Source organism: Oncorhynchus gorbuscha, linkage group LG04, assembly GCF_021184085.1.
Source record: "Oncorhynchus gorbuscha isolate QuinsamMale2020 ecotype Even-year linkage group LG04, OgorEven_v1.0, whole genome shotgun sequence".
Taxonomy (NCBI): Eukaryota; Metazoa; Chordata; class Actinopteri; order Salmoniformes; family Salmonidae; genus Oncorhynchus; species Oncorhynchus gorbuscha.
The window spans coordinates 3,077,881-3,096,553 of NC_060176.1; the positions used below are offsets into that span (position 1 = coordinate 3,077,881).

Here is an 18,673-nt window from a genome sequence, read left to right on the forward strand (position 1 = left end):
CTAATTTCTGTAGAGGCAGAGAGAATGCTCCTGTCTGAGTGTACGGTGCATCTTCTACTTTCTGTAGAGGCAGAGAGAATGCTCCTGTCTGAGTGTACGGTGCATCTTCTACTTTCTGTAGAGGCAGAGAGAATGCTCCTGTCTGAGTGTGCGGTGCATCTTCTACTTTCTGAAGAGGCAGAGAGAATGCTCCTGTCTGAGTGTGCGGTGCATCTTCTACTTTCTGAAGAGGCAGAGAGAATGCTCCTGTCTGAGTGTACGGTGCATCTTTTACTTTCTATAGCCTTTAGTGATGCTGTTAATGAGAACAGTCTTCTGGTAGATGGAAAGTCTTTCCCAAAAACCTTCTCAATTAAATGTTAACTACAAAGTAGCCTCTGCCTACCTGGCAGAATGATAACATCCAGTGGGTATTTGTTTTGCAAACTCCCATTACATGTACTGCTAAACAACAGCCTCTTCCTAGGTGTGCACTTCAATTAAAGGGTAACTACACCCACAAATCTACATTTCTCTCTAGACAATATCACAACAAATGTTTCCAATCTGGGAGGTAAACTCGATAAAGTATTTCATAATTTCGCTGTGCATTTCGGAAGGAATCGTGGTATTGGAATGTACGAGAGGCCACCAGAATAGAGCTCCTTAGGCAAAAAAAAGAAAAAAAAGAAAAAAAAGAGTTGAACCCTTGGGGGCAAGCACCCCCGAACCAGGGGCGCCTGGCTGGCTACCTTTTCTATTTGGCTGGCTAATCTATGTACTTGTGGGAAACACTGGTGTGTGTGTGTGTGTGTTGCGTATGCAGCAGAGGACCTTCTGAACTAACCGTTTATTGGTTAGACACAAAAAGAAGAGTGTTCCCTAGACCTCTGTACGCACAAATAACAGCACACATACCCTCAGGGAAAACCTCTGATTTGACACACCCTTTGACACATAGACTAAAAGGCATTAGCAATGCACAGACATTTCAGTTTTTATGGAAAGACTTCATTGGTGCAGCGGTGAATGCATCCTAAGTCTGGACAGTCATGTCTGCAGACAGATGGAAACACACTGCCGTTCTGTCTAACACAATCTTTCTATATGTTTCTAATATATCCACACACTCCTTCTTCTGGTGTGTGGATGGATGTGATAGTAGTAACCATGAGGACTCGGACACTTCAGGGTATCAGTCATTCACACCACACTGACACACACCACTCTCTGTTCATTCTGAATACAGCAGCTGGCCTTGTGGGGGGGGGGGGCAACTAATCTCTCTTTCTCACACACCCAGACTCTCTGCCCTCATCTGAATTATCCTACTCACATTGTTGGTCAAAAACAATATCAACAACAAAGTAGTATTATTATCTTTGTTGGGTCGGGGCTTGTTATTCTAGGCTGTTGTCATTAATTTCTTTATTATATAATTATACTAAACTCAAATTGCATCCCTCTATTTGGGCTGTCTCGATCAGGCAGTGATACGTCTTTATCTCTCACCATTCCCTGGCCTAGCTGTCTCGATCAGGCAGTGATACGTCTTTATCTCTCACCATTCCCCTGGCCTAGCTGTCTCGATCAGGCAGTGATACGTCTTTATCTCTCACCATTCCCCTGGCCTAGCTGTCTCGATCAGGCAGTGATACGTCTTTATCTCTCACCATTCCCCTGGCCTAGCTGTCTCGATCAGGCAGTGATACGTCTTTATCTCTCACCATTCCCTGGCCTAGCTGTCTCGATCAGGCAGTGATACGTCTTTATCTCTCAGCATTCCCCTGGCCTAGCTGTCTCGATCAGGCAGTGATACGTCTTTATCTCTCAGCATTCCCCTGGCCTAGCTGTCTCGATCAGGCAGTGATACGTCTTTATCTCTCAGCATTCCCCTGGCCTAGCTGTCTCGATCAGGCAGTGATACGTCTTTATCTCTCAGCATTCCCCTGGCCTAGCTGTCTCGATCAGGCAGTGATACGTCTTTATCTCTCACCATTCCCCTGGCCTAGCTGTCTCGATCAGGCAGTGATACGTCTTTATCTCTCAGCATTCCCCTGGCCTAGCGGTCTCGATCAGGCAGTGATACGTCTTTATCTCTCAGCATTCCCCTGGCCTAGCTGTCTCGATCAGGCAGTGATACGTCTTTATCTCTCACCATTCCCCTGGCCTAGCTGTCTTGCGCTTGGGCCGTGTTATGTTTCACTGTATTGGATCACTCCAATACATTGGTATCACCCCGTGGCGGAGGGATACATCCGAGTTGAGGATTTACAGATTTACTCCCCGTTTACACCTGTGTCACGGCTGGGGTCCGCCCCTATATATAGAGCCCATGGTCGCGACACACGTTCTCTTTCATTTTCTCAGCGGATGTCCGTATGGTTTGAGGTACAAACTTTCAAAAGTTTGCTTGGTAAGTGTAATATCTTGCGTGGAAGTATACTCACTGGCTGTTTGCAGCCTAGAGCAGCTGGCCACATGGCCAGGCCCTAGAGTGCTCCACCCGCTGCGTGTGGTTGATCTGTATCTTCCGCCCGTGGTTTGTCGTGCTTGTTTCGTTAGCTTTACACTACGAGTCTGTGTGCATCCATTAATATCTTGGTGGCTCTTGCTGCCACAAACTGTATTTACCTGACACAACTTGCCAACTGGCTTGTTTTGTGTGTGTTGTGAATTGCTTTAACATGCTGTCCCCGCGCTATAGGCGCAGGTTCTCTGCTAATTACCCTACACGGGTTCTCTGCCAATTACCTTACAGGGTTTTCTTGTTCTTTCTCCTGCAGAATGTAAGAGTATGGTGGTGGGCTGCCACTACGTTGAGACATTAACTTGAGAGTTCCTTAACGGAGTTAGTCCATAATGTTTTGTTTTCTGCTTGGATATTAAACCTGCTAGGTAAAAAATAAAAAAATAATTTAAATCGCAGTTGGCGTAAAACAAAACCAAAAAAAAACACATCAATCAAATCAATTACCTGGTTGCTGTTTTTGTCTGCCTGTTTTTCCCACAGGGGTCTTCCCATGTGTTTGCAGAGGTACTGGGTCATTTATCCCTCACCGGGTTCCTATTCCTCCAAGCTGGTCACGACATAAACTCTCCCAGGGCGTCGGACCCCTGCTCTGTGGCCTTGTTGGCTTGGCTGAGCTTATGGCTTCCCTTTGTGACAGATGTGATGGTGTCAACCGTCACCACCATAGGGACGTGCCTGGGGGACCTACGCGCTCGGGGCCATCCATTGGACACTGTGTTAACTAACCTCCAGACGAGCTTCAATGCCATACAACTCTCCTTCCGTGGCCTCCAACTGCTCTTAAAACGCAAGTAAAACATAATGCATGCTCTTCAACCGATCGCTGCCCGCCCGTCTAGCATAACTACTCTGGACGGTTCTGATTTAGAATATGTGGACAACTACAAATGCCTAGGTGTGTGGTTAGACTGTAAAAACTCTCCTTCCAGACTCATATCAAACACCTCCAATCGAAAATCAAATCAAGAGTCGGCTTTCTATTCCGCCTCCTTCACTCACGCCGCCAAACTTACCCTAGTAAAACTGACTATCCTACCAACCCTCGACTTCGGCGATGTCATCTACAAAATTGCTTCCAGCACTCTACTCAGCAAACTGGATGCAGTTTATCACAGTGCCATCCGTTTTGTCACTAAAGCACCTTATACCACCCACCACTGCGACTTGTATGCTCTAGTCGGCTGGCCCTCGCTACATATTCGTCGCCAGACCCACTGGCTCCAGGTCATCTACAAGTCCATGCTGGGTAAAGCTCCGCCTTATCTCAGTTCACTGGTCACGATGGCAACACCCATCCGTAGCACGCGCTCCAGCAGGTGTATCTCGCTGATCATCCCTAAAGCAAACACCTCATTTGGCCGCCTTTCGTTCCAGTACTCTGCTGCCTGTGACTGGAACGAATTGCAAAAATCGCTGAAGTTGGAGACTTTTATCTCCCTCACCAACTTCAAACATCTGCTATCTGAGCAGCTAACCGATCGCTGCAGCTGTACATAGTCTATTGGTAAATAGCCCACCCATTTTCACCTACCTCATCCCCATACGGTTTTGATTTATTTACTTTTCTTCTCTTTTGCACACCAATATCTCTACCTGTACATGACCATCAGATCATTTATCACTCCAGTGTTAATCTGCAAAATTGTAATTATTCGCCTACCTCCTCATGCCTTTTGCACACAATGTATATAGACTCCCGGTTTTTTCTACTGTGTTATTGACTTGTTAATTGTTTACTCCATGTGTAACTCTGTGTTGTCTGTTCACACTGCTATGCTTTATCTTGGCCAGGTCGCAGTTGCAAATGAGAACTTGTTCTCAACTAGCCTACCTGGTTAAATAAAGGTGAAATAAAAAATAAATTAATGAATATTCGTCGTCAAACCCACTGGCTCCAGGTCATCTAGAAGTCTTTGCTAGGTAAAGCCCCGCCTTATCTCAGCTCACTGGTCACCATAGCAGCACCCACCCGTAGCACACGCTCCAGCAGGTATATTTCACTGGTCACCCCCAAAGCCAATTCCTCCTTTGGCCACCTTTCCTTACAGTTCTCTGCTGCCAATGACTGGAACAAATTGCACAAACCACTAAAGCATGACATTCATATCTCCCTCACTAACTTTAAGCATCAGCTGCCAGAGCAGCTTACAGATCATTGCACCTGTACATAACCCATCTGTAAATAGCCCACCCAACTACCTCATCCCCATATTATTATTATTTTTTGCTCCTTTGCACCCCAGTATCTCTACTTGCACATTCATCTTCTGCACATATCACTCCAGTGTTAAACTGCTAAATTGTAATTATTTCGCCACTACGGCCTATTTACTGCCTTTCCTCATTTGCACACACTGTATATAGACTTTTCTATTGTGTTATTGACTGTATGTTTGTTTATTCCATGTGTAACTGAGGTGTTTATGTCGCACTGCTTTGCTTTATCTTGGTCAGGTCGCAGTTGTAAATGAGAACTTGTTCTCAACTGGCCTACCTGGTTAAATAAAGGTGAAATAAAATTAAGATAAATAAAAAAAGAGGAGGCGCGGGCCCCGGCAGGTCCCCTGACCACCCTTACCCGGCCGCTTCTCCCGGTCTCAAAGGGCAAAGTGGGAGGAGTGTTTGGAGTCCCGATGGGTGTTGTCCTCAATGCTCCAGGGGTACTGACTCCAATTCCGGTGCCGGCCTCCATTCTTCAGGGGCCTTTGTGTCACCGCGGATATTGACCCTCTAAAGTAAACCCTGCGGCTGGAGATTTCCTCACTCCTGGACAAGGGTGTTGTCCGCAGTAGTGAGACATCAGAACGGCTAGGCGGGTTCTACACTAGTGGTCGACCAATTATGATTTTTCAACACCGATACCGATTATTGGAGGACCAGAAAAGCCGATACAGAATAAAATCGGCCGATTTAAAATACAATAAAATGTATTTGTATTAATGACAATTACAACAATAATGAATGAACACTTATTTTAACTTAATATAATACATCAATAAAATCAATTTAGCCTCAAATAAATAATGAAACATGTTCAATTTGGTTAAAGTAATGCAAAAACAAAGTGTTGGAGAAGAAAGTAAAAGTGCAATATGTGCCATGTAAGAAAGCTAAATTTTAAGTTCCTTGCTCAGAACATGAGAACATATGAAAGCTGGTGGTTCCTTTTAACATGAGTCTTAAATATTCCCAGGTAAGAAGTTTTAGGTTGTAGTTATTATAGGAATTATAGGACTATTTCTCTCTATACCATTTGTATTTCATTAACCTTTGACTATTGGATGTTCTTATAGGCACTTTAGTATTGCCAGTGTAACAGTATAGCTTCCATCCCTCTCCTCGCTCCTACCTGGGCTGGAAACAGGAACACAACGACAACAGCCACCCTCTAAGCAGCGTTACCCATGCAGAGCAAGGAGAACAACCACTCCAAGTCTCAGAGCGAATGACGTTTAAAACGCTATTATTTCCCACCCCGCTAACTAGCTAGCCATTTCACATCGGTTACACAAGCCTAATCTCGGGAGTCGATAGGCTTGAAGTCATAAACAGCTGCTGGCAAACGCACAAAAGTGCTGTTTGAATGAATGCTTACAATCCTGCTGCTGCCTACCATCGCTCAGTCAGACTGCTCTATCAAATCATAGACTTAGTTTCAACATGATAACACACAGAAATACGAGCCTTAGGTCATTAATATGGTCAAATCCGGAAACTATCATCTCTAAAACAAAACAATTCTGTCAGTGAAATACGGAACCGTTCCATATTTTATCTAACAGATGGCATACATAAGTCTAAATATTCATGTTACATTGCACAACCTTCAATGTCATGTCATAATTACGTAAAATTCTGGCAAATTTGGCGGCCCAAACTGTTGCATATACCCTGACTCTGCGTGCAATGAACACAAGAGAAGTGACACAATTTCACCTGGTTAATATTGCCTGCTAATCTGGATTTCTTTTAGCTAAATATGCAGGTTTAAATATATATACTTCTGTGTATTGATTTTAAGAAAGGCATTAATGTTTATGGTTAGGTACACATTGGAGCAATGATACGCACCGCATCGATTATATGCAAGATTGAATCCCTGAGCTGACAAGGTAAAAATCTGTCGTTCTGCCCTGAACAAGGCAGTTAACCCACCGTTGCTAGGCTGTCATTGAAAATAAGAATGCGTTCTTAACTGACTTGCCAAGTTAAATAAAGATTAAATAAAAGGTGTAAAAATTAATAATAATGTAATTCAACAAAAATCGGCCAAATCCGTGTACAAAAATCCCGATTTCCGATTGCTATGAAAACTTTAAATCGGCCCTAATTAATCGGCCATTCTGATTAATCGGTCGACCTCTATTCTACACCACTTATTTTGTGGTCCCAAAAAGAGATGGAGGGTGTTGACCGATTCTGGACCTCTGCAACCTCAATGGGTACTTGAAGCTACTGAGATTCCACATGAGGTGCCCAGCCCGCGTGTTGCAGGCAGTGTCCAGGGACCAGTGGTTTGTGACGCTGGACCTGATGGATGCGTACTTCTGTGTTCCTGTTTATCCCAGCTCATTGGCAGTACCTCCGCTTCGCTTTCGAAGGGAGGGCTTACGAATTCATGGTTCTCCCCTTTGGCCTCTCCTTGGCACCCCACACTTTCACAACTTCTCACGTACCGAAAATTGTTGATCCTCAATTACCTGGACGATTGACTGATTGTGCCCCGACCAGGACCCAGGTCCTGTCAGACACAGACGTGCTCCTGACTAGAAGTCGACCGATTAATTAGGGCCGATTTCAAGTTTTCATAGCAATCGGAAATCTGTATTTTTGGGCGTCGATTTGCAGATGTATTTTATTTTTATACCTTTATTTAACTCGGCAAGTCAGTTAAGAACACATTCTTATTTTCAATGACTAGGAACAGTTGGTTAACTGCCTTGTTCAGGGGCAGAACGACAGATTTTCACCTTGTCAGCTTGGGGGATCCCAATCTTGCAACCTTACAGTTAACTAGTCCAACGCAATAACGACCCGCCCATCTCTCGTTGTACTCCACAAGGAGACTGCCTGTTACGCGAAAGCAGTAATAATATATAATAATAATAATAATAATATAATATAATATATGCCATTTAGCAGACGCTTTTATCCAAAGCGACTTACAGTCATGTGTGCATACATTCTACGTATGGGTGGTCCCAGGGATTGAACCCACTACCCTGGCGTTACAAGCGCCATGCTCTACCAACTGAGCTACAAAAGTACAGTAAGCCAAGGTAAGTTGCTAGCTAGCATTAAACTTATCTTATAAAAAAACAATCAATCATAATCACTAGTTAACAACTACACATGGTTGATGATATTACTAGATATTATCTAGCGTGTCCTGCATTGCATATAATCTGACTGAGCATACAAGCATACAAGTATCTGACTGAGCAGTGGTAGGCAGAAGCAGGCGAGAAAACATTCATTCAAACAGCACTTTCGTGCGTTTTGCCAGCAGCTCCTCGTTGTGTGTCAAGCATTGCACTGTTTATGACTTCAAGCATATCAACTCCCGAGGTGAGGCTGGTGTAACCGAAGTGAAATGGCTAGCTAGTTAGCGTGCGCTAATAGCGTTTCAAACGTCACTCGCTCTGAGCCTTCTAGTAGTTGTTCCCCTTGCGCTGCATGGGTAACGCTGATTCGATGTTTTGCATTATTTAAACCAAATTGAACATGTGTCATTATTTACTTGAAGCTAAATTTGTTTTATTGATGTATTATATTAAGTTAAAATAAGTGTTCATTCAGTATTGTTGTAATTGTCATTATTACAAATAAAAATACAATTTTAATCGTCCAATTAATCGGGATCGGCATCGGCTTTTTTGGTCCTCCAATAATCGGTACCGGCATTGAAAAATCATAATCGGTGGGCTGGGCATTACTGTAAACAACGAGTCGCCTGACGCCCATCCAGAGGATGGCCTTCATTGGCATGGAACTGGACTCAGTCCTCATGAGAGCACGCTTGCCCACCAGAGGGGTTCAGGCGATCTTAACTTGCCTCGATTACTTTCGGCAGGGGCGGGTGGTATCCGCCCTAACCTGCCAACGCCTGTTGGGCTTGCTGACGGCGGTCTTGTTGTTGATTCCCCTGGGCCTGCTCCATCTCCGGCCTCTTCAACGGTGGTTCAACTCCCACCGGCTGCGCCCAAAGTGTCACCATCACCGCCAGCTGCGGGTGACCGCACAGTGCCTCAGGGTACTGTTGAGGTGGCGCAGTCACTCCTTTCTCTCAGATGGGGTGGAGATGCTAAGGATGTGCCGCCGGGAGCTGGTCAGCACAGACGCCTCCCAGATTGGCTGGGGTGTGTGACCAAGGGCAGGTCGGCCAGCGGCTGTTGGCTGCCCCTTGGAGCGGCAGGCACATCAATACACTACAGCTCCGAGCTGTACTGCTGGACCAGCAGTCTTTCCTTCCACATCTGAAGGGAAGACATTTCCTATTGAGAATGGACAACACCACAGTGGTGGCTTCCATCAACCATCAGGGTGGACTGAGGTCCCACCACCTCCATGTTATGACACGGCATCTCCTTCTCTGGGCTCAGGGACGTCTAGTGTATCTACACGTAGCACACGTACCTGGCATCCTAAATGTGTCAGTGGATATGCTCTCGAAGGAGGGCCCGCCACCTTGGGACTGGAGCCTACATCCCCAGGTGGTGCAGCACCTGTGGGACAAGTTCGGGAGGGTGCAGATGGACCTGTTTGCCTCTCTGGACAATGCACACTGAGGTACTGTTGTACTCCGTGTCAGAGCCACCAGGGCCTCTGGGCTTGAATGCTCTGGCTCATGATTGGCCAGGGCTGGAGCTTATGTATTCCCCCCTTTTCCCCTGATCCAGGCTGTGCTGGACAGGACCAGGATGGCAGAGCATTGTCTGCTTCTGGTGGCCCCATACTGGACCAGACAACCCTGGTTCAGCCTTCTCCTGTCCCTGTTGTCTGGGACACCTTGGCAACCTACTGGATCATGGACACGATTACGACAACATAACGCCTGGCTGGCAGGCCAGTGCTGGGATCTGTGGTGGCACATTCAACACGGGGTGTGGCTGCGTCCTGGGCTCTACTGAGAGGAGTGCCCCTCGCTGATATCTGTGTTGCGCCCAGCTGGGCTTCCTCTTGCACCTTTGCTAGGTACTATCGGGTAAATGTGGCAACACCCTCTGCGGTTGGTTTAGCGGTCCTGAGCGTCGCCTCCCCATTCGGGGACTGTGCCGGAACCCCCCTCCACATTGATGGCCCCTGTGTTTCGGTCCCGCGCTGGGACTTTGCCGCTGGCTGGCCAGGTCCCTCTAGCACCGACTAATCTGTTACGGGTATACCAGTATATTGTAGTGATCCAATATAGTGAAACATAACGAAGGTTACGTATGTAACCACAGTTATTATGTGAGCTACATGGATCACTCAAATCCTCTACGGTGCTAGATGCGCCTCAAAAATGATGTAGAGAACGTGTGAAGAGCGTCTGCTAAATGACTTAAATGTAATGTAATGTGTGTAGCGGCCATGGGGACTATATATAGGGGCAGACCCCAGCCGTGACACAGGTGTACACAGGAGTAAATATGTAAATCCTCACCTCGGATGTATCCCTCCACGGCGGAGTGATACCAATATATTGGAGTGATCCATATAGTTCACATAACCGTGGTTACATAAGTAACCTTCGTTCAGCTGGATGCAAAGTTTGGAACTTTCAGCTAGATATATCCGATGTAAAAACAAACATGCATGGCTGACTTGTAGAATACGGAATAACGTCAGCTCTATTTGTGATATTTCTATCTACGTTTGTACACTGAACATGGTCATGGATGCAAAAAGGGGGACAAAAATCTCAAAACAAATCGCGGTGACGTAAACGGGGCCCGTGACGTCACCACTGGTCTCAGCATCATTCCTCTCTCTCCTCGGTACCCAAACCGAATCCCAGTCTCGAGATCAAATAAACAACATTTATAAAACACAATAACAAACAAATCACTGTGCGACTGCAGGTTGACAAAATAACATGATTTATGTAGGTCAAAAAACACCATTCTCCATCGTTGCCAGTGCGATGCTAAATGTATACTAAAATAAAACTCGTATTTTTAAAAGTGCATCAACCCCGACCTGACATTAAGCCGAATAATAAAACATTTAAATTGACGGTCATTCTGAGCGGGGGGCTATGAAGGGCAGAGACAGAGGCCGAATCGCAGAACCCGTAGCCTCGGCGCTTTGTCAGCTGAGCTGCCTCTGCTGCACCCATTTTAACCCAGCAGAGAGCTAAATATAGAAGGCGCCTTCACTCAGTCATAGGCTACTGCATGTCAACCTATATGTACAGTGTATTGCTGTAGGACCCTGCTTCAAACACTTGTCATACGTTCAAAAAACCACGCACTGGTTTGATAATCACCTCCTGTGTTCGAGGCTTTGTGACCTGTCAATCTCGATGTTTGGTTTAAAGACTTCTCTCTCATTCATTCCCGCCATCAACGAATGAATGATTACAAACAAGCTCTTTGCTTTGTTCTCATTAAAGAAAGCGCTGCAGAAACGCTAAAAACGCACAAAGCAAAGCAAATACCGATTACGTTGGTTCTATTACCTTTGTGTACAGCTCTGACGCTGCCATACTGGTGGAGTTGTCGTGTCCTTTTTCCATGAATCTCAGCAGCTAGATTTGAACATCAGTAGTTCGCCGCTCCGTTTTTTCCTCGCAGTTAATAAAAGTCCCTCCAGGTTTTTAGGTTACTCTCTTTTTAGTGTACAACACCTAGCGCCATCATACCTAGAAAACCTCAATATTTTGTCATCTCTCGGAGCATTGTGGGAATTGATGATGGATAAAATGATTCAGTAAAACGCGGTTGTTGCCATGGGCTCGAAAACATGGCTAAACAGCGCTCCGCTGTGGCCAAGAGGCGACATCGCTTTAGTTCTGCTGGTTAGAAGCCTGCTTGTCAGATAGTCAGATTCCTTTGCAAAACGTTTAGCCTGTTTACTATATGAGCCAAACGGGAAGCAAACAGAACGAAACGGGGAGGAACCTACCTGAATTTGTTCAACAGAAACTCATGTTCGATGCCAAACGTTTTCCGTTTGGATTACAACAGACTATTTTGTTTTCAACAGAATCCGACTAATGAATACAGCCCTGGTTGCCATGTGCCAAAGACCTGATAATTTAACCCTATTCGTCCCAAATGGGACATAAAACTGCAACAATCTTCTTCCACTAGGGTCTGTCGGTCTTCGGCCAGAGCTTGTGTGTTTTAAGTGGATGATAAATCCAGATTATTTATATACATTTTGATCAAGATTTATCTTGGTGCTTCAGCTCTGCTGGTGTTATCCCTCATCTAATACTAACTGGCCTCTACATTTTCATACAGAATTCCTTTGTATTACAATCCTTCATAGATGATTGTATGATCTGTCAATGCATGGAGTCAGTCATCAAACACCCAACAGCTATTTGTGCAAAACTATTTTATTTACAAAACAAAATGGCACAAAGTGACAGGGGGGGTTGTGGATGGGGGCAGTCATATACACACCTTAACTATTCAGTCCTTCAGCTTCAGACCCTTGATGACCACACCCCCACTAGTGGATTGGCTGTGCATATATACAGTAGAGCACTATATAGGGAATAGGGTGTGACTGAGATCTGTAAAGATATGTTGGCCAAAGGGGGTAGGTGTATATGAGGGAGTGTGTGTGTGAGAGAAAGAAGGAGAGTGGGAGTGAGTTTGTGTATGTGAGAGAGTTGGGGTGTAGAGGAGTGTGTCTGTGTGTGAGAGATGAATGAGTGTGTGTGAGGCCAAAACATTTGGAGCTAAATGAAGATGTCTTCAGCACCCCGGTCACATCATCCAGCTGTTACATCTACATTCACCACTGGAGGCTGCTGAGGGGAGGACAGCTCATAATGGATGGAACAGAGTAAAGGGAATGGCATCAGACACATGAAAACCATGTGTTGGATTCCACTCCAGCCATTACCACGAGCACATCCTCCCAATTAAAGGGGCCACCAAATACCTGTGACATTCACCCCTCCCTCCGGTCTGAAACCAGAGGTTACAAATAGGGTCAAGAGTTTTTCCTGGTCGGGAGGTTTTATGGGGCCATACATGTTGGTGCTTTTCCATTGAGACTTACTCACACTAATGGGTCATCAGTGTTTTAATGTCATCTCTAGTGTTATCAGGAGGTTGATGTTAAAGACTTGGGGCAGGCAGAATCAACAATCTCCACATCATTGAAGACAGTAGCTTTGTGAGAAGATGTTAAAGTTCATAGTTAGCCATGGGCTGGGCTTGGCTCCAAGTCAGAACAGGTCCACTGGAGCCATGGCCCAGTGAGACACGGGTGCCGACCCGGGTAGACAGAAACAGAAAAGTCTCAGTATTTTGGTAAAACACTGGGGTAAATCCTCATTGGAAACTCACCAATAGTGCACTACTTTTGACTAGAGCCCTATGTGGCAGTGGGTGTAATGTAGTGCATGACACAGAAAGAAGGGTATGATTGGAGATTCCCTATAAAATGCACTACTTCTCACCACCAGAGCCCTTGGACCCTGTTTAAAAGTGGTGCACTATGTAATGAATAGGTTGCCATTTGTGACAAAAAGGTAGCCTTTAAAACAGAACAGCAGCAGTGAGAGGTTCTGGTCAGTCATTATCAAGGTAATATTCAATCACTCAAGCACATTAGAGCATCATTTAGATGACGACATAACACCAATGTGTTTGGTAAATCATAATATTCTACGTTAAAACATTCTAAAAGGCTGCTTTCAGCCTCACTCCTCTCCAACACAACTAGCAATATTTACACAATCAGCTAACAGGACTGGAGACGACATTCAATCCTCTAGACCAGAGACAGTCTGTCTGTCCCAAATGGATCACTATGCCCTATGTAGTTTAACCGTTTTGGGCCAGATGCTCAAAGGGCAGCCACATAGGGCACTGGTTGATAGTAGTGTACTGCATAGGGAATAGTGTGCCATTTCAGACTCTCTGTGGCTCCAGTCTGGGCCCCCCTCCCTCCTATGTTACACTCTCCAGGTGTGCATCCAAAATGGCACCCTATTCCTTAAATACACAAGTGCACAAAACATTATGAACACCTGCTCTTTCCATGATAGACTGATCAGGTATGATTCCTTATCGATGTCACTTGTTAAATCCAATTCAAATCAATGTAGATGAATGATTAGAGACCGGTTAAAGAAGGATTGTGGAGCCTTGAGACAGATTGTGTATGTGTGCCATTCAGAGGGTGACAGATTTAGGTGCCTTTGATCAGGATATGGTAGTAGGTGCCAGTTTGTTCAGGATATGGTAGTAGGTGCCAGTTTGAGTGCGTCAACAATATGGTAGTAGGTGCCAGCAACACTGCTGGATTTGTCACGTTCAACAGTTTCCTGTGTGTCTCAATAATGGTTCACCACCCAAAAGACATCCAGCCAACTTGACAACTGTGAAAAGCATTGGAGTCAACATGAGCCAGCATCCCTGTGGAACGCTTTCGACACCTTGTAGAGTCCATGCCCCAACGAATTGAGGCTGTTCTGAGGGCAAAGGGGGGTGCAACTCAATATTAGGAATGGTGTTCCTAATGTTTTGTACACTGTACTTTTGACCAGGGCCCACAGGGCTATATAGGGTGTCATCTGGGACACAGAGTTGTGGTCATCTTTAAAGTCTCCTCCTGTAGTAGAGTCATCCCAGCCTCCTTCTCTCTCCCTTCTACACATCCTCATCCTTGCTTTCAGTGTATTTTTACATAAGAATAGAAAATAAACAAGAACAGAGGGGAGGAAGAGCAGGAAGAAGAGGGAGCCATAACAAAGTGGAAGGTGAGGGGAAGCAGAGAGGACTGGGTGAAGAGGATGAGGGACAGAACCAGGGACAGGCAGTTAGAGGTGTGTGCCAGTTTGCTGGCCACCAGGGAAGGGTCTCTCTGGGGCTGGGGCAGAAGTAGATGGGGGAGAGGTAGTGAGACAGGAATAGGTGTAGCAGGGTGATTGTTAGGAGTATTGACAGGGTTAGAGACAGGACAGTGTGTGCATCAGCCAGCCAGTTTGCTGGCCACCAGGGAAGGTTTCCTCTGAGGCAGGTCCTGAGGTGTGGGGATATGGTCTCCTGTGATCTCTCCTCCACCGCTCTTCTCTGACGTAGCTGCAGGAAGCTGCTTGTTCTTCACCTTGGCCTTGGCCATGTTGTAGTCCCCAGAGTCAAAATACTTTTGCTGCAGAGAGAGAATGTTCAACTTAAAACAAGCTGTAACTTTTTTTTAAATACATAGTCTAATTGATGCTGAGAGAGAGAGAACACAACTGTGGGCTTGTGGGCATAGGTTAGGAGAGAAGGTAGGGCAGTAGGTAGGGCTGTGGACTCACCCCCTTGGTCAGGCGTTTGCGTAGCAGGTCGGAGCCTCCAGGTTTGTGCCCCAGGTTTGGGTAGCGAGCCTTCAACTTGGCCTCCTCAACCTTCTCTGGACTGGTCACCTTGTCGTCCATCTCCTGAAACACAAACAACAATTGAAAGCTTTTTCTGTGTCGCAGCTGGCTAAAGGCATTGTCAAGCGGGCGGTCACGTGTTTGCGAGGCATTGTGCCCAGGGTTTGAGCCGTTGTACGGACAGTGTACCCAAAGCTATGCTAAGCAAACACACTGTCGTCTGTCACATCAGCTCCTGAAAACACCTGCACAACACATACGCCACCCACATGGACAACACATGCAGAGGGAGCAGGGCTGTTACTACTGGTAGGGAAGTCAAGCTTTCAGCCTACTGCACAGACCCTATGGATGCTCTCGTCTAGAGCGCCTTGTTAAATTGTGCTAAAAACTGCAACTCTGCTGGGTTTTCACGCTCAACTGTTTGCCCATGTGTATTAAGAATGGTCCACCACACAAAGGACATCCAGCCAACTTGACAACTGTGGGAAGCATTGGAGTCAACATGGGCCACCATCCCTGTGGAATGCTTTCCACACCTTGTAGAGTCCATGCCCCAACAAATTGAGGCTGTTCTGAGGGCAAAAGGGGTGCGACTCAATTTTTGTAAGGTGTTCCTAATGTTCTCACAGATATTGTCACAGAGATGTCAGGTTGTCATCTAATCGACAAACTCTGCAAAAAAAAGAAACGTCCCTTTTTCAGGACCCTGTCTTTCAAAGATATTTGGAATTTTATGAATTAACTTCACAGATCTTCATTGTAAAGGGTTTAAACACCGTTTCCCATGCTTGTTCTACAAACCATAAACAATTAATGAACATGGAGCTGTGGAACAGTCATTAAGACACTAACAACTTACAGAAGGTAGGCAATTGAGGTCACAGTTATGAAAACTTAGGACACTAAAAAAAGAGGCCTTTCTACAGACTCTGAAAAACACCAAAAGAAAGATGCCCAGGGTCCCTGCTCATCTGCGTGAATGTACCTAAGGCATGCTGCAAGGAGTGGCCAGGGCAATAAATTGCAATGTCCATACTCGGAGACGCCTAAGACAGCACTACAGGGAGACAGGACGGACAGCTGATCGTCCTCACAGTGGCAGACCACGTGTAACAACACCTGCACAGGATCGGTACAGCCGATCACCACACCTGCGGGACAGGTACAGGATGGCAACAACAACTGCCTGAGTTACACCAGGAATGCACAAACCCTCCATCAGAGCTCAGGCTGTCCACAATACGCTGAGAGATGCTGGACTTGTAGGCCTGTAGTATGGCAGGTCCTCACCGGCAACAACGTCGCCTATGGGCACAAACCCACTGTCGCTGGACCAGACAGGACTGGCAAAAAGTGCTCTTCACTGATGAGTTGCGGTTTCGTCTCACCAGGAGCGATGGTCAGATTTGGGTTTATCATCGAAGGACTGAGCATTACACTGAGGCCTGTACTCTGGCGAGGGATCGATGTGGAGGTGGAGGGTCCGTCATGGTCTGGGGCGGTGTGTCACAGAATCATCGGACTGAGCTTGTTGTCATTGCAGGCAATCTCAACACTGTGCGTTACAGGGAAGACATCCTCCTCCCTCATGTGGTACCCTTCCTGCAGGCTCATCCTGACATGACCCTCCAGCATGACAATGCCACCAGCCATACTGCTCGTTCTGTGCGTGGTTTCCTTCAAGACATGAATATCAGTGTTCTGCCATGGCCAGCGAAGAGCCTGGATCTCAATCCTATTGGGCAAGTCTGGGACCTGTTGGATCAGAGGGTGAGGGCCATCCCCCCCAGAAATGTCCAGGAACTTGCAGGTACCTTGGTGGAAGAGTGGGGTTACATCACACAGCAAGAACTGGCAAATCTGGTGCAGTCCATGAGGAGGAGATGCACTGCAGTACTTAATGCAGCTACTGACTGTTAATTTTGCCCCCCCTTTGTTCAGGGACACATTATTCCATTTTTGTTAGTCACATGCCTGTGGAACTTGTTCAGTTTATGTATCAGTTGTTGAATCTTGTTATGTTCATACAAATATTTACACATGTTAAGATTGCTGAAAATAAACGCAGTTGACAGTGAGAGGACATTTCTTTTTTTGCTGAGTTTAGCTAGTTAGCTACCTAGCTAAGGACAAAACAAACACTGGCCTTCAGTACAGCGAGGGGCGAGTCACTGTTGACAGACAGCCTTCTTTAGAGTAGACAACAGTAGTCAAGCCACTGAAAGCAACATAACTTCGCTAACGTTAGATGGCTTTGATGGTGGTAGGCAGTAAGTTATAGCACTTGTTGGTTAATGTGGTCAAAACTATAGCTGGCTAATGTGCCAATGATGTTTGTTAGCAAGCTGCTAAAATAGACACAAACCGACATATTTAACGTTAACTCGTTAGGTCAATATCCAACAAGCAAGTCAATTAAGTAAGGTTGGTTATTACTTTAGGAAAAACAATAATTGGGGTATTTGTTCTGCTTGTACATAACAAATAATCATGACTTGATTAGTTAACGTTAGCATTGTGGGCAGCTAACGTTAACTGTCGAAGCTAGCTACCGCGTTAGCTAGATGAAATCCGACCTTAGTTAACGTTAGATTAATATCGAAAAGCCCTGCTAGCTACGACTGCAAATAGTTATGGAAAACAGCTTGATTAGATATCAACTGGCATTTATTAAGCAAACTGATATTGTTGTTGATAATCACGGTTGCTAGTTAGAAAGGATTAACGCTAACGACGTTACAGTAGCTAACGTTAGCTAAAAACCTGCCATATCATATGATAGTGTGCATTGCAGCGCAGCTTGACTGTCGTTGGTTAGCAAGTGGTTGTGTTTAAGGCAAATAAACGTACATTCTGGTCATTAACCACCGTCTCCTCCGTCGTCTTTGTCCCCTCAATTTCCTCCGACATTTCAGTGTAACCTCGATCCCTGGCAAAGTCGAAAAGTAAACACAATCTGAACTAAATCTTTGCCCTGGCTTCCTCTCCCCATACGAATCCGTCCGACCGTTAACTATCAGCCCGCACAAATATGTCTGCCCGATCTGACGTCATTCTTTAGCAGAGGCGCGCTCATCCATCTTCCTCTAAAAACTGTCGCTTGATATTTGAGCAAGACAAAAGTAGAGCCTTTTGTTGAGCATCAACTTTACTCGACTTAATTCATGCAACCGACATTCACTACAAAAAAAATGTGACATCAAATTTGAAGTGGTGTTTCCCAGTATGTTGCATGATGGTAAATGTCGTTTTTTTTGCTGTAATGATAATGGACTGCATCAGAAGGCTTTGGTCATCAAGTCCAATGTCATGAAATAAGATAAATTATACACATTCTTCCTTTGATGGACCATGATCCATAGGTTATATTGAAGGCCAGTGATTGTGGGGGAACTGCCACAGCTGAACCAGTGACTCTGTGGTTATGGAGCGTGGCCACCACCTGTGCCATGACCTCTTGGCAGTTGAAGTCTGCAGCAGTAGGCCTACACTAAGAAAGAAGGGTCAGGTTAAATGACTTAAATGTAAATTTAAATGTAAATGTAGGTTACATATATTAGTGATTTGCAGACAGAACAAAAGTGTTATTTAATTGACAAGGATTTGAATGTGGCTCCTCAGTGTGTATT

The 18,673-nt window shown here is 45.5% G+C and overlaps 3 protein-coding genes across 3 annotated transcripts in view; all 3 read right to left on the minus strand.

The window, feature by feature from the left end:
* The window catches only part of LOC124033542 (unconventional myosin-Va-like), an 89,428-nt gene extending 77,989 nt beyond the window's left edge, over window positions 1–11,439 (minus strand). The window contains 1 exon segment of the mRNA XM_046345577.1: window positions 11,172–11,439. Within this exon segment, the coding sequence (XP_046201533.1) occupies window positions 11,172–11,228 (57 nt within the window). The 5' untranslated portion in view covers window positions 11,229–11,439.
* LOC124033545 (guanine nucleotide-binding protein subunit beta-5b-like) overlaps window positions 1–18,673 on the minus strand; it is a 279,536-nt gene that overhangs the window by 94,719 nt on the left and 166,144 nt on the right. The gene's annotated exons all lie outside the window — the stretch shown is intronic.
* On the minus strand, window positions 14,583–18,151 carry LOC124033546 (cAMP-regulated phosphoprotein 19-like). The gene is made up of 3 exons (XM_046345583.1): window positions 17,895–18,151; window positions 14,982–15,104; window positions 14,583–14,830 (listed from the first exon to the last, which is right to left on the minus strand). Exons 1-3 carry the CDS (start codon window positions 17,952–17,954, stop codon window positions 14,651–14,653), a joined length of 363 nt encoding a protein of 120 aa, XP_046201539.1. The 5' UTR covers window positions 17,955–18,151; the 3' UTR covers window positions 14,583–14,650.